General features: G+C 36.3%; 1 protein-coding gene and 1 long non-coding RNA gene across 14 annotated transcripts in view; one reads left to right on the plus strand and one right to left on the minus strand.

Annotated features, from left to right (window-relative positions):
- The window catches only part of slit2 (slit guidance ligand 2), a 344,726-nt gene that overhangs the window by 218,715 nt on the left and 101,161 nt on the right, over positions 1-24,850 (plus strand). For all 13 annotated transcript variants that reach the window (XM_062982142.1, XM_062982137.1, XM_062982140.1 and 10 more), the window contains exons 5-6: positions 5,392-5,463; positions 17,773-17,844. In XM_062982142.1, the coding sequence (XP_062838212.1) occupies positions 5,392-5,463; positions 17,773-17,844 (144 nt within the window). The remainder of the gene's footprint in view (positions 1-5,391; positions 5,464-17,772; positions 17,845-24,850) is intronic.
- Positions 5,461-23,309, minus strand: LOC134299396 (uncharacterized). The gene is made up of 3 exons (XR_010006596.1): positions 23,124-23,309; positions 15,261-15,583; positions 5,461-6,418 (listed from the first exon to the last, which is right to left on the minus strand). It is a non-coding gene; the product is annotated as an uncharacterized LOC134299396 (long non-coding RNA).

Genomic DNA, 24,850 nt, shown 5'->3' on the forward strand with positions numbered 1-24,850 from the left:
TCTAAGAAACAGCATCTCACTGTCCTTCAGAAATGGTTTCACATCAGTGCCCAGGTACAAGATTACATGTTTGCATCTGTCATGTCAGGGAGATGTGCTAAGTTCTTACGTTAGGCTTCATTGAAGGGAATTGAGAATTTAGTTATTATCAAGGAAGTTTCTGGTTTTCAGTTTTACATGTCGAGAAAAAGCTGTTAGGATATGGCAACATCTTTCCCCTGCTATACACATAACCACTATAGAACAGGATTCACTAATAAAGCAATTCAGGGTCACAGAGTGTAAGCATTCTTGTGGCTCCAGTTAGCTAGTGGTAATTGATACCTGTTCTTTACAGGTTATAATAGGTGCCTTTTATTACTCCAGTTATATTAGACTTGTTTGTTACTTACCCCATCTTCTCAAGATATGGTTGTTCAAAGCATGGAGGTTTAGGCTGGCTCTTTGCATTTCTATTTATTGCTCTTAGCTCTGAAAATAAGATCATAGTGTTCCTTCCTTCCCTGCTCAGTCGTTTCTGTAAAGTATTGGATGCCATTATAGATTTATGATACAACTAATCAAACTCTTAAGAGAGGTTAAACCAGGGAGGAAAAATAAAATTACCGGTAATTAAGTTTAGAGGCAGGTTTGCCTTTTACAGAAAATTTATTGCCTGAAAGTAGATGACGGTTTCGCTATTCAGGGGGAAAAAGAGCTGCATTCCAACTTTAGAAGTGCCTGATATAGTTATTGCACATAGCAATTTCCATTTATACAATTAAAATAATAGCTCTCAGTGCATAGTGAAGCAAATGGCATATTCAACTGGAAGCCTTTGGTGGTGAGTAATAAAATAGCCGCAATGCAGAACTGACTTCAATTGCAAAGAGCTGATGCATTATATGTGATTCACTATTATGCTCCACGTAAGTTTTTTTTAGAAAAGAAAAATACCTATAGAAATGTGCTCTTAATTTTTATTTTTCCTCTGCTGTAATTTTAATGTTTTGTGTAAATGCAAAATGTACCCTTTTAAATTAAAATAAAACAATTTCATAATACAATAACTCAAATATATGAGGTCTTTATAATGTGTATTTCTTTCATTTTATTCTTCTTATACATTCTTCTAATGAGTGCTTGTTTGTAGTTTTTTTTCGTATTGCTACAAAAATGTATGTTGTATGCTTTAGGAACCTCTGTGGTGGTAGTATAAGCTCAAAACAACTCAATCTTTAATAGAAATACTAGGGATGTGTGATCCATAAAAATGGTTCAAAAGTCATTACAAAACTGGGGATGTTGGCGCTTCATTCTAAAGTGTTTCTGAAGTATACTTAGTGAAAAACGAGAGTTGTTACAAGAGAAACAAAATTTCATTCCTATTTTGTTATAGTAACTGTGCATAATTACTGTAATTGGGGAAACTTCAGGGGCTCTTTTCTACCTTGTTTTTAAAGCTATTGGAAAGAAACTTGCTACAATGGTAGAACACAAGTACCATTGTTAGCCCACCAAATTTCAGAACGTTTCATGTATCCCCGGACTTTTGGGAGGCCCTTCCCTATATTATTTATTATTATCATTTTTGCAGCAACTTCAAGCTCTTCATGTGAACAATAGCCTTACTATGTTGTGTCTGTAGCATAGGAGCCACTACAGTGCCCCAGGCCAAAAAGGAAAGGAATATAACCCCAACTTTTTGATGACTCATTTTTTGATGTCATACTGTTTTGGCGGATCTAAATTATAGCCATATATAGAAAACTCTGAGTTAACTGGCACCCATGGGGATAGGTAGCTGCCAGATAAATGCAGTTTCTACCTCCTTGATAGTTCCTATCAAAAATAGGCCTAACTAATACTATATTCCATAATATACCATACCATAAATTCTGCATTGACTTGATATTGGTATTGAAATACACTAATTAAAAGCAAATTAAGACAAATAAGGACAAATGTAACTTAATGTAACATAGTTTCCTATATTATAAAGAAGCTTTGTGAATGCAGAATATAAGTTTAAACAACAGTCAGTAGTATTTTCTGCTTAATGAACTTCATTAATTTATTTTTATCTTCAAGTGACTTAGAAACATACACACAAAACTGTAACAGTAGTAGAGACTTTACTGTATAGACATCACATCAAGATCATTAAGGTTTTTGTTTTTATTTTTGGCCGATTCCTTAGAGTTCTGGTTGCTTGAGTTCTGGTCAACTGTATGACATTTTTGATGCATGTTCCACTTTTTTGTTATCCCTTTTCCTCTTTCTTCTTTCTGTAGGGAACTTGGGAAAACAATGAGTGCAAAATAGCATGCTAGTTGCAAAGTCTCTCAGTTGATGGTGCTTTTGTATTCTCTTATTTTATTCTCTCATTGGGATCTCATCAGATGCAGTCTTTTCTGCATCTTCTCTCTGTTTTCAGGCACCAGCAAACTGGAGTCCCACAGAGACCATCCCATAATGCATGACCATTTCTGGTAACTGCGTGTGGGAATCTGTTTTGCCAGCACCTGAAAATGGAAAGAAGACTCTCATTTTCAGGAGGCAGATGCTACCCAACTTTTAATTGCAGAAAATGGTGAGGAAGTGGGAAAAGAATGACAAATGACAGAAAAGGATGTGGAATGGCAACCCATCCAAGAAGAGGAAGAAAGATGGAAGGGAACAAAGAAGGGTGGTTCCCTTCGGTTTCTCCCAATTTCCCTTTATTTCCACCTTCCCATCTAATCCGTTAAAAAAGCAGAGGGATACCTGTACTTTATTGACCCTATCTATACCAGAGTTCTAGAAGATGAGATGCAGAAATAGATAGCAGCTTTTACATGAGCTTGTCAGTCCACATGTACCTGGGTTTCGATTGACAGGTCATAATTTTCTAAACTGCAGTTGATACAATGCACTATGCCATGTATAGTTTAAGTTGTATGTTGATTCCACTTAACAAACGCATGTAGCTCTTCATGAAGTTTTGTTTAGAAGAGAAATCTCTTAGAAGGAAAATTGTTGTCTTATGAAGATACTAGCTGTGCCCGGCCACGCGTTGCTGTGGCAAAGTGGTGATGGTATTGGTTAAAAATTGTTGTGTAATTTTTATTTGACTTTATTTGCATTTTTAATTAATTTTATTGTAAGTTATGTTTTTATTTATTATATTTTATTATTTTCTTGTATTATTTTTAGTTATTTTCTGTTATTATAGTATTTTATTGTATTAATTTTTTAGTGTTTTTTATTATTTTTTATTGGGTTGCTAGGAGACCAAGTTGGAGGAGCTTAGCCTTCTAACTGGCAGCAATTGGATAAAAGCAATTATTCCTCTCTCTCTCTAATTAGGACTTTATTTTTCTTTTCTTTTTGTTGTATCAACCTAGAGGCGTGGATGATGGGTTGTGTTGTCAAATTTCGAGGTTGGAGGGCCTGTAGTTTTGTTGTTTTGTGGGTCGCCATGATGCCATCACTCTTTTATATATATAGATATTACTATTATACAATGCTAGACACAGGCTAAAGATGAGAGTGGAGTTAAAGACAGATGGGTTTGAAATGCAATGGTTTGCTCATAGATAAATCACTGAGCACTTTAAGATGGATAGAGACTTATTTGGATTTGTAACAGTTAAATCAGAGTTTGAAAGTTTATTATATTCTGGAGATGACTATTGAATTGCAAAAATGTAGAAACAATTGTTAAATGGAAGGAGAACAAGTATGGTCAAATGGACCATAGGTAAACAAATTCAGTTGGAACAATGGGAGAAAATCTGGATAAATTTTCTTTGAGTAACGATTTGAAAGAAAAATTTTATTAGGTGGTATTTGATGCAAGGGAGGCTTTCTGAGATGTATAAAGGCAACATTTACTAATGTTGGAAATATGGCGACCTTGCAAAAAGGCCCAGAAATGTTGGAATCAAATGTATATGATGCTAGAAGAAATTGTCAAGGTCAAAATTACAACGATACCAGAGTTTTAATTTGGGGGGATGCTGGATGATCAACTGTAAAAGAAACATGGAAGATTACTGCAGTGAGAATCATTTGTTTCCAGAGATGGAAAGAGCCAGTTAGTCTGACTCAAGAAGTATGGCTCACAAAGATTTGTGAATTAGCTGATATGGACAAACTCAGGATGCAGATCAAGGAGAAATTCTTGATTAGCTTTTTAAATTACTGGGACTTACTTTTTTTACAGCAAAGATGGGGACAAACTTTAACTACTGGCTTTCAGATTTAGAAAAGTGTTACCTAAAGTAGAAGACAATGAGTGTGAGACTTGTAGATTAGTACTAGCAGTCATATGTTTCGAATGTGTTTAATAATGTGGGTTTGTTTATGTTAAAATCATTGTTACAGATAGAGTTGTAGTTCAGTGTTATATATCATAAAATTGTTTTCTTGGTATTGTTTATTTTTTCTCTAATTTCTTTTCTGTATTTCTTTTGTATTTTTGTATTTCTGTACTTCCAAGTAAATATGTTATCAATATGGCAAATAAATAAATAAATAAAAATCAATGTTATCAGAAAGCACACATATAGGATGTGTGCCATATCCAATTGCCGAAGTACAGAGCCGGTCCAACAATGAGGCGAATTAAGCGGTCGCTTTGGACGCAAAACATACGGGGGCGCAGTCGAGACTGCTTTTTCTGTAGATTTGTCGTAAAACATGATGTTTTGGTGCTTAATTTGTAAAATCTTAATGTAATTTGATGTTTAATAGGCTTTTCCTTAAACCCTCATTATCCAACATTTTCGCTTATCCAACGCTTTTATTTTTCAGTGATTGGTTTGGGGGGAGGGTGCCAGAATTCTGTTCGCCTACACTTGAAAAATACCTAGGCTGGCTCTGCCAAAGTAACATATCTTATCTATTAAAGTGGGGGTCCTTCACTGCTACACTTGCTTGGCATTTCGGAGCTTGAATGAACATAGAAATCCCTCAATACAGCATGATAAACCAAAATGTTTGTTAAATGAATATGAATGTTACACAGTTTCAAAACATGCATCAGTATGTACAATGTACCACTTACACTTTGCCAACATAATTTATTTTAAATGTGTTTTAAAAATTTTCTTCTCCCCTTCATTTCTCTTGTCTTTAGAGGCATTAGAGAGGCTTTAACAATGTCAATTCCATTATTTTCAAATATCAGTCTGAATAAGAATTAAGTAGAATGGGAAATGCTACCACATTACATGTTTAAGTAAAATATTTTTAAAAGTTATTGCCTCTTTGCAGTTGATATAAAGCCATTTATTTGACAGAAATGTGTATAATTTAAATGGTTAATAGCAGTATGGAATGAATGGAAACATTTCTTAAACACATTCCTTTATACAGTCCTGTATATCCTATACTAAGTTTTCTTTTCTTTTTTCCTTTTTTGCTTAGGGATCTCAGTGAAAACCAGATTCATGCCATTCCAAGGAAAGCTTTCCGTGGAGCAGTGGACATTAAAAACTTGTAAGTATTTAAAATGGCATTAAAAGTCAGTAGTGCATCTTCATGTAACATTACTCCTCATGCATGGTTTTCATTTATCTATAACAGTGGTTCTCAACGTGTGGGTCCCCAGATGTTTTGGCCTTCAATTCCCAGAAATCCTAACAACTGGTAAACTGGCTGGGATTTCTGGGAGATGTGGGCCAAAACACGTGGGGACCCATAGGTTAAGAACCACTGGTCTGTAATGTCCAAAACGAGAAACTGTGCTTGCAAAATACAAAATGAACCAGTATTTTACAGCAACTTCTGATTATGATTTTAAATCCTGTTTTAATCTCAACCTGGTAACTAGTTTGGATGTAATAGAAAACTTTGGTTAATTGCAGACTTGCTGACAGTTTGGGTCATGGAGTTCTGGGATCAAAGAATGATAAAGCTTAAAATGAACTGCTGTTAAATAATTATAATTACTTAAATATATAATTAAAATTAATCAGTCTTTTTATTTAGTGACTGTAAGGATGGAACACCATATCACCCATAGTAATCTGCCAAAGCAACCAAAGCAACACATGAAATAAAATAGGTGTAATCTGTTGATATACTCTTTGTATTTTGGACTCTTTTCCTTGCCAGTACAGACTTCTGTAGCAAAGATGGATGTATAATTTGTTTCAGTTCAAGGGAGATTTCATAAAGCATGCAAGCAGAAGGAAAACTTTATGAAGTGCAGCTGCTATATAAGCACATCTCTTCTGGTATCCATATTGCAAAATCAGTGGGTGGTAAACCTTCAGATTTCTTGGATAAAGATCCTGGTCCAGCACCAAGCTCCTTTTTGCCTTGGAATTCTGTTCTCTCCATCTGCTTCCATTCGTCATAATGCAACCAATATTTTTCTTCCTTCTGCAGTTGGAGAATCTTGTTCTGCGGAAAGCTTACTTCCGTTTTTAGGTTTCAAAAGGCTAGGAAACTGCAATTCAATGGAAACATAATTTTAGGAAATCTCACAATGATTGTGTTTGTGTTTTTTTCTTGACAGGGATTGTAAAAACTAGATAGACAGATCAGCATAGAATTTGCTAGTAGGTGTTCCAGGGTTACTATGATATTTTTTAAAGTTTGATTCCTGCAGTATTTCGCAGTATTTGTTTTGATGCTGATCCAACTGACCAGTATTTTTACCTACTTTTAATTAGTTTTTTTATCATGTCAGAAGTGACTTGAGAACATACTGCAAGTAGCTTCTGGTGTGAGAAATTTGGCCATCTACAGAAACGTTGCCCAGGCAATGTCCGGATGTATTACCATCCTGCTGGGAGGCTTCTCCCATGTCCCTGCAAACTAGAGCTGACAGATGTGAGCTCACCCCATTTCACAGATTCGAACTGCCAACCTTAAGATTAGCAACCCAACCTTGAGGTCAACAATTCAGCCGGCACAAGGGATTAACCCGTTACACCACCACGGCTCCTTAATTAGATGGTAACATAATACTTTCTTGCCTACCAAAATTCAGTGTTTTGTGTCTCATAGAATGATAGAATGTCTCTTTATATTCAATGGCAACTTCTTGGGTTAAAATAGCTTCTAGCAGTAATTTTCTTTCTCAGTAGATTCTCTGTAGTGGCCTTTATAGAATCTGTGGCTGCTGTTCAGTAATACCTCAAAGAATATGAAACAAAGAGGAGACTACATTTTAATCAGCAGTCTTGCTGCCAAGAAAATGTTTTGTGCCAAATTTTATCCCAGGGTAAACAGGATAAAATATATATATGGGAAAGCAGCAAGTTTGAAAATTGCTACCTTCCTTAACCGCAGTAGTGTTTGGAGGACGTCATTAACAGAAAGATTCCCAAGTTGTTGTGAGGTTGCTGGGTTTTTGATATTTTTCAGATGCACCTGAACTTGCGCCAATTTAGAAGAAATCTACCTCTCAGCCCTTGTAGGAGTAAAAATTTGCTCTAGTGCTTTCTGTGCCGTTAAATCTTTCTCTTTGTGTATAATACGGATGATTTAGGAGGAGCTGTGTCAGAGCTGATTTATACATTGAAAGCTAAGGATAATAAGATATGGGCCAACATACTGCTCACCCTTTTACAGATTAACCTGCAGACTGCATTAGGCAAATTTGATGGCATTAAAAGATTTTGCCAATTTGTCTCGAAACAATTTCTCTTTTGTGTTGTGTCAGGGGATAACATTTCATGCCATTGTACTAATTTAAATGGCTTTGATAAATAGCTCCAGAGGTTAGAGAACTGTGCTGGAGATATTATTTTGGCCCTTTAAAATAAAAAGCCTATTAACTTAATTGTTAAATGCCCTTAATTAGCTAAAATGGAAAGTGCCCGAGAATGGTTTTTTTAAATGCTCTGCAACACAAACACTGCACCAAAATGATTAACTGCAGTGTCTAGGAAATTATTGTTTTGAGTAGGAAAGTAATATGTCGCAGGGAGGAAGACTATTGGGAGGAGGGGAAATAAGGCAGAATCCAATCGCAGATTATCTTCTGCAAACTGAGTGAGAGAGCCATAAAGTGCATCTACATTGTATAATTAATGCAGTTTAACACTATTTTAACCATTACGGCTCAATGCTATAGAATCATGGGAGCCGTGGTTTCACTTCACTTTATTTCTTAATTAGTCACTCTCCACCAGAGTGCTCCGAGCGACTTACAATTTAAAATATCATTCCACAATATAAAAAAACATTCAACATAAAAACATTCAACCTAAAAACATTCAACAGTGACTATTTGGCAAATTAGATCTGATTTACTTAAATGCACAACCAAACAGCCAAGTCTTGAGCGCTTTTACAAAAGGTTGCAACTCCGACATTGCTCTAACATGTGGATGCAATGAGTTCCACAGAATTGGAGTATAGATCGAAAAGGCTCTACGCCTTGTAGCTTCCAGGCGTACCTCCCTAGGGCCCGGTACGTATAGGAGATTTTCCTGGGAGGATCGAGGTGACCACTGATGGAAAAAAGAAATGAGGCGGTCCCTAAGATATAATGGTCCTTGGCCATTTCGAGCTCTAAATGTCAGGATCAGTATCTTGTAAGAGATCCGATGTTCTATTGGTAGCCAATGCAGTTGTTTCAGAATCGGTGTAATATGGGATCTTATAGATGATCCCGCTAGCAGCTTGGCCGCCGCATTTTGGACCATTTGAATCTTCTGGGTATAAGGCATTACAATAATCCAACCTAGTGGTGACTGTTGCATGGATTACCGTTGCCAATGCTTCTATGGTTCGGTGAGGCCCCAGACTCTAGCAGAAAAGGTTAAATAATAATAATAATAATAATAATAATAATAATAATAATAATAATAATAATAATAAAACTTTATTTATACCCTGCCACCATCTCCCCAATGGGGACTCGGGCGGCTGTGTAAAACTATAATTCCCAGGATTCCATAGCATTGAGCCAAGACAGTTATAGTAGAGTCAAACTGCATTAATTATACAGTGTAGATACACTCTTAGTGTGTCCTTGTGCGGGTCCAACTAATTTCAGTGGAATTTGCAAAGAACAGTTTCCTACTGGATTGTGGTCACAGAGAATATATTTACGAGTATATAGTAATAATACTAATAATAATAACAATAATCTTTATTTATATCCTGTCTCATCTCCCTGAAAGGACTCGAGGCGGCTTACAGCATAGATAAATACAATAAATAATATATGCAAAATAAATGATAAATCCGTATAAATTATTAATCAGAGTAAACCAAATAGACAGATTAGACAATAAACAGTATAAAACATTAGTTAAAACACAGTGGTTCTAAAAAATTAAATAAAAGCCAAAATACAGGAGTCAAAGTATGTCCATAAGACAATAAAACAAAGACCTCATCCATCCACATTAAGAGATATGAAATTAATCATTTTCAAACTGAAGTGTGCCTTTGATATGATATCTCCTTCACACCTTTGAGAAATTGGGCTGCTGCTATAGGATGAAAGCTTTTTGAGGGGTATGGTTCCTACACCTTGGAACATGTTATAAATGACTAGTTACTTATAATTAATTCTTTTTTCTAATGGATAACAAAGGTTCATTGTGGTTGCAACTTAATAAGGGATAAATTATCTCAGTGTAACTTTTTAGTTACTTGTGCAATGGCCTCACTGAAAGGTGGAGGAATATCACATAGTTGAAGTGCTGGCTTGCACTATACATTACGCTCCTTTGAGAATGTGAAGATGTTGGTGAGATTAATGGGAAGAGAGTATGCTTTGTAACAAGCTTGTAGCATTAACGTTTTGTTTTTTTTTAAAAAAAAAAAACCCAATTCAATACCTTTAAAAAACTGGAAAGTAAAGATTTTAAAAAATAATTGCAAGTATAATTAATTTAGGGAATTGAAACTCTTTTGGTTTTGCTCAGAATAGCACATTATTCCCCCTTACTGTACTTGCACCAGAGATGGCAAGCACAGTTAAAAAGGGTGCTAATATTTTGGGTTTTTAAAAAATTGTTCTGTAAATACAGTATGATCCTCTGATCTATGGAGTTGATATCCACAGTTTCACTCACCCATTCTCCAAAAAGTATTATTCTACCTTCAGAGGTGTCTCCCACTGTGATTCTCTGATAGTTTTCCATCCAAGTGTAGTCACAACATATTATTCATTATTATCCACAGTTTCAGACATTAACAGATGTTCTTGGTATATATCCTCTATGGATATGGGGTCATACTGTGTTTCAGGACAATTTTTTTATATATGAAATTGAAGAGGAACAATTTGTTTCAGGAGGCCTTTATGTCTGATTGCTGAGAGAAAGGGTGGCTTTCTTGGATCTGATGTATTATGTCTTTTTTCTTTATGGTAATGCTTTTAACTCTTTTTAGTTCTATTGTTAGTGTAAATCAGTGATAGTAAATCTAATTTTTTTCTGAATTCTCATGGCTGTTACAGAGTGTTTTTATTCCTTAGCTTTGACACATTTGGGGATTCCCTCCTCCCTGCCCAATGGCAAGAAACTGCAGATTTTAAAAATAAAAGCTACATGATTTTCCCAGGAAACTGTAGCTTTTCAAAAATCACACGGTTTCTCCTGAGAGAGTGCCTTTCTGCAGAAACGTGCATGGAAAGGAAATTGCACATCATTCAAATTGTGGGGTTTGTGCAAAAAGTTTGTTTCCAGGCAGCTCTTTATATACTTTTGTGCAAGTTTACTGGGTTTTTATATAGAAAATAGCAATGTTGTACAATAAAAATCTTGCACAACAAAACTGTTAAGAAAGATCCAGCAATTTTACCCCAAAAAAGTAGACACACGTTTTCATTGTACAACATTGCAGTTTTCCATACAACTGTTCATGTTGTACAGTATTACTGTTTTTTTTGTATAAAAACAGTATGACAAAAATGCATGACCATTTTTAACACAAGCTTTTAATTCTATTAAAAAACAATATTGCACAACAAAAATGCACAGAAAAAATAGTTTCAGAACAAAGCCTACTTTCTGTGGAGTATTGCTGGATTTTATATATTAAAAAAATCTTTATATATGTTTCGAGTTGTGCAATCTTTTGTTGAGCCAAAATTTTTCAACTTTGGTGGGTTCATGTTGCCTTTCTTGCTTCCTTACATTTGGGTTATGGAGCCTTCAAATTGGCAAAAGCTGTAGCTATGATGTTGATACAGTCATTCTATCTTTCTATATGGCTTTTGGGTACATTTTTGCCTAAGTACATGGTAAAAACAATGTAAAGGGATTTTTTTTCCATAGAAAGCTACACACATTTCTGCATAGAGTGAAAACTGTAAGTGTAAGTTTTTACTACAAAGTTCTCAAAAAGTGCTCAGTTTATGTTGTGCTAGAATAATAATAATAAAAAAAAACCGCCAGCTTGTGGGAAATTTTGACATTATTTTTCTTTCCCCAAAACCCTGGGTCAACTTATACACAGTCTATCCAAATGCCTACCATATATATTCGAAGATAAGCTGAGTTTTTCAGCCCTTATTTATGAGCTGAAAAAGCTTCTCCTGGCTTATATTCAGGTCAAGGTCAAGCCAGCAGCGGAGTCTGGAGGCCACAGTATGTTTTCTTTTCCAAAATCTCCCTCCTCTGCTTATCCTCCCAGGCTGGTTATCTTATTTTTTTTGAGAGAGAGAGAGACAGAGACAAGAAGCAAATGTTTTCAAAAGCGAAAGGAGTGTGTGAGAGAAACCCTTGCAAGCCAGATTGCATGGGCAGAAGGGGAAGAAAAAAATGATATTCTTGCAAATTTGCACAATTCATTGCTATTACTATTATTATTATTATTACTACTACTACTACTACTATTGCAAGAACATTTGAGTGCAAAGGGAGGGAAGGAGGGAAAAGAGAGCAGCAGAAGGTGTGTGTTTCTTTTTATTCCTAAGGAAACAAAAATGAGGTGGGCTTTTTTGGGAGCGGGAGAGAAGTTTTAAAAAGCCTTTTCTGGCTACTTTTAGAGTTTGAAAAAGAGAGAAAGAAAAGACGTGGGAAAGGGCAGGAGAAAAGAGGACAAAGTTGTTTTTAGGGGAATATTGCAGGAGGAAAATGCACCTAGAGAGAGGATTTGCAAAGGTTTCAGGAGAAAATACACATGTGAAATTAGTATATATCATGATAGATCTATATCTAGCTCTGCATTATTTATGTAGGCATTATATGTTTGCCTGTTACTATGTTGGAAGCTGGCCTGAGTCCCCGGGGGAGAGAGATAGGGCAGGGTACAAATGAAGCTGTTGATGATGATGCTGATGATGGTGATTATAAAGTTATTGTTGCTTTTCCACTTATAGAGTTAGTTTACTATTTTTCTTTGAATTACAGTAAATATTCAAAACATTTAACCCACTGATGCCTCAATTAATGTAATTTTATTGGTATCTAATTTTATTTTTGAAATTTACCAGTAGCTGCTGCATTTCCCACCCTCGGCTTATTCTCGAGTCAATAAGTTTCCCCAGTTTTATGTGGTAAAATTAGGTGCCTCGGTTTATATTCGGGTCGGCTTATACTCGAGTATATACGGTATTTTAAAAAGGCAGCTGGGGTAATAGCAGAGGTTCTGTTAAAGGTTCCCTCATTGGGCATAGAAAACAGGGGAAACAGCTACTTCTCTCAAGTTTCCATAGCATGGAATAAAGTCTGAAATTCCCAGATCTTAGTCCGTTTTTTTTTCCCATGACAGGAGCGACTTGAGAAACTTCAAGTCACTTCTGGTTTGAGAGAATTGACTGTCTATAAGGATATTGCTGAGGGAACGGCTGAATGTTTTACCATCCTGTGCGAGGCTTCTCTCATGTCCCCACATGGGAAGCTGGAGCTGACAGTGACAGATTGTGAAAGAAACAACCCTACCTTTTCTCCCCCCACTTCAGAGGATCTGTACTGTCTTTGCTCTTTCCCCTATCAAGGCTTATTTGAGGCTTCCCTTCCTTGGCAGACAGAAATTGCTTCTTTGCTGCAAGGGGGAAGTAGAAATGAGCTACTATTACTGCCATTTTTCTTCCCAGGTATTGTGAAAGACTACTGAAGAGACTGCAGGAGATCATTTTTGTATATTTGTCAGCTTTTCTGGGTTAAAAAAGGGATTGTTAAAATATTAAAGGCTATAACCTTTGTTTGGGTCATATGAAAATATAATTTTGACCCCAAACTTTCCATCGACTTGTATATGAGGTCAACATATATATTTGAATTTCTCAAGAGACCAGAAATTCTGGATTTGACCTGTGAGAAAACTGATGAATATCCATTTCATCCTCAGTTTTTTAATTTATGTTTTTGTTCGGAGTGAATCTCAAATTAACCTTTGTGAATTAACAAAAACAAGAACATAGTAATGGAGACAAAGGAATCAGTTTAAAATGCAGGAACTATAGGGTTCACCTGCAATATTCTGAAGGGAAGCTGAGTTTTTTGCTTTCTTTTATGACAAGTGACCATTATGAAAGTTAATAACTTTGGAAGGAAAGGTGATGGTGATAATGTAACCAAGAAATGCTGCCAAGCAGTATGGAAAGGCAAGGCTTCACCAGCTGTGTCACCAACTGGTCACTCATCTGCCAGGTCTGGGGATGAGAAGCTGTCTTAACACCTGTATTGAGACTTAAGAAAAAATTACCACACATTAATCATTTGTGTCAAGTGAATACAGAAAGTTTATTCATAGGTATTATATTAAAATAAATATTACTACTTCATAACACTTCCTTTAATTTTTGCTTCTCTTGTTCTTTCTTCATTATTTATATAGTACTATTACTCTGCAAATAAGAAAACAAATCCTTGCCCCTATGAAGTACAAATCTAACATTCAGCGAAGGTGGAGCCTACAGGAAACAAGATAAAATCAACAGTAGGGTAGAATTATATTAAGTTAAAGTCCATATTCTTGACTTTGTCCATGTCTTTACTGGAAGGTGTAGGACACAAAGATAGGCTCACACAGCTGGTGCTATTTTATTTACAGTATTTATATTCCGCCCTTCTCACCCCAAAGGGGACTCAGGGCGGATCACATTATGTACATATAGGGCAAACATTCAATGCCCATAAATACATCGAACTGAGACAGAGACAACAGACAGACAGACGCAGAGGCAATTTAACCTTCTCCTGAGGGGATGTTCGATTCTGGCCACAGGGGGGAGCAGCTACTTCATCATCCACTCTGATGGCACTTCCTCATTCCAACATTGTAAATTAGTTAAACTTGCCTCCCCACTTTTATAAGTGGTACCTTATTTCCTACTTGATAGATGCAACTATCTTTCAGGTTGCTAGGTCAGCAACGAGCAGGGGCTATATTTTATTTTTAATTGACGGGTGCTCACCCCGCCACGGGCTGGCCTCGAACTCATGACCTCATGGTCAGAGTGATTTATTGCAGCAGCTCTTTACCAGCCTGCGCCACAGCCCGGCCCCATGTGTAATGAAAACTTTATTGAATCCGCCTTGCCAAGATGACCGCAAAGCTTTATACTGCCCCTCTTCCGCTCTTTCCCCGGTATATCAATTTGTTTCTTCCCTCCCCCCTCACGTCTCTTCTTCCCCATTCACACCTCCCCTTCAATTGTCCTCTCCCACGTTTGAAAACCAGAGCAGGTCATAAATCAGTCTTCCCAACCAAATGGTCTTCCTTATCCGGTTTGCTCTGGTCAGATGTTAAAAAGGTCAGTTTGGAGAATGCTGATCTTGCATCCTGACAGGTGCCAGTCCAGAGCAGTCGACCTATTCACCATCTTCCCAGTTTTGTGGTTGCTTTTTCTGATGTCAAACAGAACCATGCAATTAAGTACTCTGAAAGTCCTAAAAATCTGAGAACCAAAGTTTGAGACCCATAGCCCTAAATTTGGAGACTTCCTGAATATTGCAACTATCCTATTTCAACATAACAAATATATAGTCGGCCCTCCACTTACATGGATTTCAGACTTGCAGTTTTGATTACTCGCAAATTTTAAATAGTGCCAATTCCCAAAGTTGGGACTACCATGTGAACATTCACATGACAAACCTGTCCTCAGAATGTGAGGAAGTTGTTCAGAAGGTGTATCACTCTTCAGGAAGAGGATTATCAGAACAAAAAAATACAATATCCAGAAAGTGAAGAAGGAATGGGATCTGCCACATAAGTGATGGCAAGAGCGTAGTTTAGGCCAGTTCTGTCTCTCATCCTGCTTACATCAGGTCTCTGTTCCACACAGTATCGCCCTTCATTTCGCAGGCAAAACAGAAGCTCAGAGCATGCAGAGGTAAGAGGAGGAACCAGTCCTTTGCCTTTTTACTTACCCCACAGATCTGGCTCCTCTTCCTGTGTTCTGTGAATCTGTTTTGCTTAGAGAAGTACTGGGAGAAACAGGAACCTGTGGCACATTAGGAAGAGAAGGAGGAATTGGATTCACTGGGTAAGTGATGCTGCAGGTGTGGCTGACCAGTTCCTCTTCTTCATCTTGTTTGCGGTGATTCTGTGTTGAACTTGGTATCTCTCTTCCTTTCTCAGTAAGAACAAACTCACAATATGCAGGTAACGGTAGGAGCTGGCCCCATGCTGCTTCATTTATCCTGCAGATCTGGCTCATCTTTCTGGTTCTGCAAATCTCTGTTCCACCTGACTAAAGGAAGAGGAGTACCAGGTAGAACAGGAACACACAGCACATAGGAAGAGGAAGATCACCCAGAGCCAGTTCCTCCTCCTCCTCTGATTTGTCACATATTTCTGATCACCTGAGTATCTATTTTCCTTTGGCTGGGCAAATGAGATTTATGCCACATAGGAAGAGGGATATGAGCCAGGGTAAGTGAAGTGGCACACAGGACCTTCTCCACCCCAACAGAGGACCACAACAGTGACATCCAATTTCTCCCCTTCACCTAAGATATTCATAGTTGTTGCAAAGATCCACACCACTAAACTCCATGAAAGTGGGGGGACAACTGTATTTGCTAGCAAAGACCTCAATCCAGTAAAGTGAACAGAAAACACACCTTCATTTCAAAAGAGGGTTGCTTGTAAATAAATTGTGTGGATTGGACGGGCAATTATCCCATGGTAAAAATGTGTAGGACTATACTTCATTTCACTTTAAATCAAAGCACTTAATCATAGTGATGTTCAGGCTGTAATTGTACTTTCTGTAGGTAATAAGGATCGTAGAATTTCCTGACACATACCAGTACTGTAACCCATGATCTAAAATTGAACCTTTAAAAAATCACAATTTTTAGATTATATGCCAGTAGTGGATACCTATAATCAACCAGCCCATTTACAGTCAGCTCCCATATCTATGGGCTCCACAACTACAGATTCAACCAACCACAACTTTAAAATATTTGAAAAATATCCAAAACAAACTTTGATTTTGCCATTTGCCAAGCACTATGCTAATGTGTAGGCACAATTGCTGTAGACCCCCACAATTTCACAGATTCCCATGTTCTCTCCAACTTGTTTGAATTGTTCACCATTTTCTAGAAGGGACAACATTTTACTATGTCACTGTACATAATGGGACTTGAGCATTCATAGATTTTGATATCCATTGTGCTTCCTAGAATTAAACTTGAGCAGATTCAATTGTATAGTAGAAATACATTTACGGTTATGGATCTTATTTGGTTTTCCATAGTCACCTGGTTATGTTTCAGACAATCCACTGGACTGACCTGGAACAGATAGATTAAGTTGTTTGTGTATTTAATAAATATTTATTAAAAGGAGAGAAAACATCTTGTCTTAAGACTAAGAACTTTGAAATGACCTATAATCTGATCACCCCATTTCTAAACACATTTCTTTGGAACCATGTAGAGTTAATATAAGTACACTGATTTGCATAGTTCTCCTTGCTAATGTTTAATGCTTATTAGATTGATAGAATTGATAGCTCAGATAATTTGGCCAGAGTTGAACAGTTGTGTACAGAGTTGAGAGTCTCCTTGGTGTAAAAGCATATCAAAGTGCCATCCTACACCATACTCTACATGAGTACACTAGTAATCCTTTTGATAGAAAAAGGAATGATCTTCACAAAACAAAGTGTACATTTTTCATATCTTAATATTCAAAGATGAATAATTCATAGGCAGCATAACTAATTTTTTAACATCTAGAAGTCCAGTGTTCCTTTATTACATCTTATCTATATAAGATCATGAGGGAAAAAAAACAAACTTACAGAAGTCATATGCTGTGGTTTGTTTTCCTGAATGAGAATGCAGCTCAGCTTTATTCAGAAGGGAATTGGGAAATGTTATAAAAACCATATACTACATGCCTAAGAATGTGGAAATCTGGAAGGAAACTGCGTTTGTAGAACTAAGGGTGGTCTCTCTTGCTCTTCCTTGCCAAGGATAGAGAAATTAACATGCAGCTGAGCTTCTCTGATAAATGGATTGTGTTAGGTCACCGAGGGGATGCATGTGACATTAAGTGATTTACAGCCCTTTACCTTAATGAAATTGTTTCAGCGAGATGACGCTGAGAGCTTTTAATGGATAGCTTTTCTTGATGTAATGAAATTGCATTCCTTTGGCATTTAATATAAGGTGCAGTTATTATTTACTGGAGCTTTCCCAGGGCTGTCGTGTTTTTGCACGCACAGTTCGAAACAAAAAGATTTCAGAGGTGGCGTCAAGACCAGAATGGCGTGTGACATTCTTAAGCAGATGAATGTATTTGGGGAGTACATTTCAGTTCCCGTGGCCTACCTTTCAGCTTCGTCTCGTAAGAAAGCTTCCTTATCTGTAATGCTGCCAGCCTTCATGTCTTTCACATATCGCCTCCTAATCTATTTAACAGGCAACTGGATTACAACCAGATCAGCTGTATTGAAGATGGGGCATTTAGAGCTCTCCGTGATCTGGAAGTGCTGTAAGTAACTGCTTCTTTCTCTTACTTTTTAAATAGGAAAGTCTAAATGCAGAAGCTTATCTGTTAGCTTCAGCTATAGTGTCAAAAATGCTTGAATAAAATGATGTATTATAATAAACCTACTTTGATTTGAGTAATATTGCTTCATAAGATTTTAAAATCATGTAAAGGCAGGCAATAGTTCTTATTTAATGTTCACCAGATATAATAACACAAGGCAAAGCAACCTTCTTTTTAAAATGTTAAGGGTTTTTTATTCTAGTAATCTCATTTTCCATTGTTTATTAAATTTTCTTCTCTTTCCAAGCACAATATTTTTATATTAAATACCGAACAAAGCCTAGAATACACTTGAGCAGCTTTCACAAAGCAAATTTTCTAAAGTGAGAACATGTGATGTTTTCAGGAGATCTGGCTTTCCATATCCAGGTTTTTACAATTGGTTTTGGTTCTGGAGCTGCTGTTTGCAATCTGTTCACTATAGAATAGCCTTACAGAAGTCAATTGGACTCTTCTACAAATAGCAGGCACGCATCCTAATGGTTTTAGTGCCTTGTGTAATGCCACACCAGCATGACACCGGCTGTCATTCATCACAGAATTGTAGGTGCGAACAGCCTATTTTCTTGACAACTCTCCTTTTTTAATGATATTTTTAATTATTAAAAACCTGATATTAAGGATATCACATTGTCTCTGAAATAATATCTCATTCCTATATAATGAAACAGTTAATGCAGTGAATAAAATGTCCACTAATCCTCCCTTTCCACTCAATGAAAACTTGATATGTAAAATTATCTGAATCTAATTGCAAATTAATTAGAAACATCTTAAGTAATTTCACTGATATCATGTTCATACAATGATAGGAAGCCACTGTTCAACTCACTGGGCCTACATATGAGTAAATATGTAGATGTTTTATATGTTTATTTATATGTCCTCTGTTGATATCTACTTTAAGGCTTTAGTTATGATATTATTTGATTCCTTAAGCATGATTAAGAGATACTCAATTAATTTGATAAGGGAAGTTTTCATCTTATTATATGTTTATGGAATACAATTCAGAATGGAACAGAAATAAATAAAATAATCCCAAAAGCTCTGATGGTGATCACTAATAAGGAGTCAATATAAGAGCTGATTTTTGTTGAAGGAAAATATTAAAACACAGTTAAGGCTACATAATATTTTAAAATAGCTGTATTGCTATTATTGAGTATTACTGAAGTAATATCATATGCCGATATAAAAAGAACAATTTCAATATTTTGAAATGAAAATATTGAACTATTTCTGTTAGCCACACAAATATATCATATTCTGTTAATGTGTGTTCTACTTCACTTGGCAACGTTTCATTTTTAAATCCTCTTTTCTATTATTATATTTTACAAAACTGGAGCTATCAAATTCTTAACATCTTTGTTGTCAATTTGAAACTTTGACTTAGAAATAACAAGTTAGAGTTATCCCATTGAAATTATGACAACCACGCAAGACTTTTTTGCCAAGAGATTTTTTTTAAAATCCCTTATATTTCTATCAAAGAAATTAAATAATGTCCATACTCATATCTATTTATGTTAAACCTCCCAGTTCCTGGTGTTCCAATCCTTTGTAAAACTATAGGAGGAGATAATAAGCTGAAGTCTTGACATACTCATGAAAAATATTAGATGTGGCTTGTGGATTAACATAGTTATATACAAAGCAAAGAACAACAGTCTGTTATTGTGAAGGTTGCTTTAAAAAGATCCCCCCAACTTTTCTTCTAACTGCTTGAAGGTAATCGCTATTGCACATGAAATTGTAATTCTTGGCTTTCTATTTTACTGATTTCATTGTTGCAACAAATAGAGCATTATTCCACAGTATTCATGGAACAGCTGTATTTGATAGGTATGTGTTATCTGTATTAGGCATACATATATTCTGAATGTTTGTAAACTGTATCCATAGCTTCCTCAGGGTTTCGGTGCAGACCTGTGCCTGCTATTGTGATTTTGAAGTCATGTCTTCCTGCTTTTAATTTTCCCCTACTGATGCTATGTAAAAAAATACAGTTAGACTTGGTATGGGAAAGGGAGGATACATGGAGGAAAACAATAAGTCTTACAACTGTCACTTCTGTCAAATTCACCAGCTGAAGTTTAAAATACAGTAGAGTCTCACTTATCCAACATAAACGGGCCGGTAGAACGTTGGATAAGCGAATATGTTGAATAATAAGGAGGGATTAAGGAAAAGCCTATTAAAAATCAAATTAGATTATGATTTTACAAATTAAGCACTAAAACATCACGTTATACAACAAATTTGACAGAAAAAGTAGTTCAATACGCAGTAATGCTATGTAGTAATTACCTTATTTACAAATTTAGCACCAAAATATCACAATGTATTGAAAACATTGACTACAAAAATGCGTTGGATAATCCAGAACGTTGGATAAGCGAGTGTTGGATAAGTGAGACTCTACTGTAATAACAATGAAAGGAAAATACTTTTCAACCCTGATAAATATAAGGTTACTTGGATTTAGTAAGTGTAAATAAAAAACTCTTGGGAATTTGAAGCTGGAGATGATCATCTGTTGAATTAAATGAAATAATTTCAACTGAGACATTACCACTGTTGCCATGAGTTTGGGTTGTAGTTTCAGATTCTGAACTGGCTCCATGAAAACGAAATCTGATTTTACTAACCATGTCCTACAGAATCTCAGAGATGTCACCAGGCCCATTTTAGCACCTGCAATATTTACTACTCCAAACCAGTTTGGTGGCAAAATGATGCATCTTTTCAATATAGCTGTATAAATTCTTGAGGTGTCTTAGGATTGTTTAATTACTCAAAAACATACTGATGACAAATGATATTTAGCAAAAAAGCATTTTGACAGAAATAAGTCAACATTCCAGCACATGTCCAACTATTCATAGAACTATCAACACTAAAATTTATCAGAAGTGCAAAACAACCATAGCATTGGCAAATTACATTTATGTCTTTAAGAACACTTGGATCCTTTTTACAAAATGTCCTAAGATAATTTTGCTGGTGTAACAATAAAGTAGTAAATTTGGGATGCTTAAAAAAAGTTGTTCAAACTTGCAACGTGGTTCTCATTAGCCTGGTAAAGGTCAAAACCAAATAATATTTTCAAACTGTTCTCCGTGTTCTTCTAAGAAAAAGAGTTATAGGAAGATAATATTGGCAATGGCATGAGGTCCCTCATCTTTCACATGAGCCATATCTACAGGCATTTAATTGAAAAAAGACCTATCATATTACTGAGTTACATTTGTAATACATATTTTCACTCAAAGTTTAGAACCACAGAGATAAGTATGCACACACAGCCCAAGCCAGCGTAAGTTATGTCTAGGCTTTCAGCATGTTAGACTTTGCCCTATTCTGCTGTTATTGAGAAGTAGAAGTGATCAAAGGACTGCCATGTTCTCCACAGAAAAAAAAATTCTTAAAACGCCTTTCCCCATTTTCCTGTACCACTATCTGTTCACTCTGAAATCTATAATGCTATACGTGGAACAGGTCCAAAGCTTCTCAATCATATCAAGTGCCTCCCTATCAGAAAACTCCAGATAACAAATATGAATGACTTGAATTGTACTCTGCATATGAACAAGATATGATCTGCCAAATAGTCTGGACCTGAGCTTTATGGGTCATAACAAGCACTTTCCCAAAAACTGATTGGCAGCCAGTATAGCTGTTGCAACAGGAGTTTTTGCACTCCCTGTAGCCAACCCCAGTTAGCAGTCTGGCAACAGCTCTTTGAACTAGATGAAGTTTCTGAATACTCTTCAGTGGAAGCCCATATAGAGTGTGTTACAGAAATCCAAATTGAATGTAACTAAGGCATGTACCGCCATGGCCAGATCTCATGTCTCAAGGAACAGGCATAGTTAGTGTGCACATTTTAGAAGTGCAAAGGCACTATTGGCCCCCTCAGAAACCTGGTCCTCCAGGCCCAACACCAAGTCCAAAAGTATCTTCGAACTGTCGACCTGTCTCTTTCTGGGGGAGTGTATCCCATCTAGCACAGGCTGAACCTCTTTTCAACAATACATTAAAATTGGCAGCCCTTTTTTGTAGTCCACCTGATAAAAACTAGGGACCCACTAGGGCGATCTGGCTGCAACATCTGTCACCCCATTGATCGCCAGGGTTGATTCGGCTGATCTGGCTGGCTAGGCGGGTGTCCCCTTCCTCCCTCACCGCTCCATGTGCGCCCCTCCCGAAGCTGCACGACGTCCCAGGTATAGAAGGAGTGTACCGAGGTCTCCAGTCTTCGGTCCCGGGTATACGATAGCAATAACAATAAATAGAGTGCACTTCACATTAATAAGAGTTTTCCCCCATGAGCAGTCAGTTCCCAAAAGGATGTTGAAACAAAACCCTGTTTACCTGCCACAAAAAGGAAATATGGAGAATGCCTCTCTACAAAAGAAGTTCCAGAGCTTAGGAACAGTTACCAAGAAGGTCCTTTCTTTTGTTCTGACTAGATGCAGTCGTGATAGTAGTGGGATGGAGGGAAGAGCCTCCTGTGACAACATCAAAACATAGGTGGACTTATATGAGAATGTCCAGTTTTTCAGAAAACTCTCATATTGAACCACAAAGAGCTTTATAGTTTATAACCAGAATTTTTCAATGTGGCCAATAATAGACTGGTAGCCAGTTTTTTATTTACATAACTAATTAAGTAAGTAAGTAAGTTTGTTCTGCTTAAGTAAGCAGAACAAACACAGACACTAAAATAAAAAAACACATAAAAGAATCCAATACAAACATAACCCAATAATATTTAGCTCTTACCCCCCCCCCATCCCTAACAACTAAAAATGTCAGTTAAACTATATCCCCACCTTTTTGAAAAAAATAAAATAGAAAATAAAAAGTATTAAAAATACAACTGCGTTTTCCCCTCTTCAAGCAAAGGTGACCACCAATTTATTACCTATAGAGTAATTAATTGTATTTCAATTTCTGCTAAATGTAAACCAATACAGTAAAATTTAATACATAGCCATGCGTAATATTCATGCTAACAATTTATCAATTTTAACTAAGGTTCAAATCATCTTAATTCAGCACCTCAATATTCCCCCAATTTTGTTCCCTTTTAATTTAAATTAATCTTATTTTATATGACCTATTTATTGTATTTCAACAAATTATTTCTATATAGTTTCATTGTCTTTGTCCTTCCTTCTCAATATTTTAATTCACCAATCCCCCCTTACCTTTAAAAAGTCTTTATTTTTTATTTTCCAAAATTCTCAGTTTGTTTATCCTGGTCCATTCTCACCATTCCTCTTGTAGGCAGTTTTTGACCAGCTTTTCTCTGCTAATTGCTTCTCTCCCAGATCAAACTGAAGTGAGAGAGAACTTTCATCCAAGCCATGCCCCAAATTTGAAACAGGAGCACTTTTGTCTTATCTGGATTGGTTCCATTTGTTCACAGTCATCTAGTCCAGTATTGTCAAGATAAAGCTAGTACTGTTGGGATTAAAGCAATTCATTGAAGTGAATAATAAGAATATGAGAAAAATTGTGCTGAAAATAATTTTAGAGCAAGTGAAGGACATAGTTCCCACACATGTCTTATTTCTCCATCAAGTCAATAAAGGATAGTGTGCTTAGAGACCAAGATATGTGTCAATTCAAGGACTATTCATTCTTCTGTGATCCCAGAAGTTGATTGAGAATCCAAACAAAGCCTTAGCTGATTAAACCTGGTAAGAGAAAGGACAGTATTAACAACCAGTCCTGATCCTCACCCCCTATTCTAAAGATTTGAAGAGCCGCAATAGAGCAAAGTAGTGGTCTGACTTAGGAGGATGCTAAGTTGACACTGTGAAAAGTCACCTCAGACCATGGCTCCCCCATCCTGAAATGTGCTCCCAGGCCAGGATATTTGGTGAACTCCCCCTACCTAAAGCCTTGCTGTTAAGCTACAGATATAACTTTCACTGCAGCACGTCAAACACAATGTCTCAATATCTTACCAGATCTGAAGTCAAGAGCAATGTGATCCTTTTCAGGATTTAGTATAAATTAGGCAAATTTAAATTATGGAAATTAATATTTATATTTATTTTCAAAACTATATGGATTTGCATAATTAAAATGTACAATAATATCAAAGATTGACTCAAAGTATATTTTGTAACTTCTGACAACACATTTTCTCAGTAACTTCAGTAAAATGAATTGGCTTAGCTAAATCATTTTTAATGCACAAAATTGCTAGATGATTAAGTTGCTCTTGACTAGTTGTATTTTTTGCCATGTTTTCATCTCATTTGCTAATATGCTGAATGATCTTTCACCTGAAGAAACATGAACTGGTACTGTCCCAAACAAAGACAGATAATGGCAAATATACATTGCAAGGGGTATTTTTTGTCATGAATTACATTCAGAAGTCTATTGCGGCACCTTTCAGTGCCAAAGACTGTCTTCTGAATAAGAGCATTAATTGTGAAAGTCACAAAGATAGAACAAAAAGTCAGTATGATAAGAGGTTAATGTAATGTGCCCAATAAAAAAATTAATTTTATAGGATACATGAAATAGAAGTCAATATTTTGTAAAGTCATGTCAGTTAGTGGGCCAGCCCGCCATCCTGGGCCCCACTAATTCTGGGCTGCTTTGCTAAAGCTTTGTCAGCCTTGTGGGGGCCTTTCCTCAGACCCATGCAAGACTCAACCAGAATAATCATTCTTAGAATAAGGGATTAAATTATCTATCTTAAAGGCTCAAAGAAGTTAACCATGTGGTGACAAAGAACAACACCATTTCAAATTCAGAAGAGCATGCAATATGAAATGTAAAAATTAAGCTCTGAAAATTGCCTGGACAGCATCAGGATGAGATTATTATTATGTAGAACAGACTTCAAAAGTCGTAAGTAAAGATGGAAAAATCTTATGCCGTGGTGTAAAATGCTAAGCCAAATAAAGTACCA

Source organism: Anolis carolinensis, chromosome 5 (assembly GCF_035594765.1).
Source record: "Anolis carolinensis isolate JA03-04 chromosome 5, rAnoCar3.1.pri, whole genome shotgun sequence".
NCBI classification, from domain to species: Eukaryota; Metazoa; Chordata; class Lepidosauria; order Squamata; family Dactyloidae; genus Anolis; species Anolis carolinensis.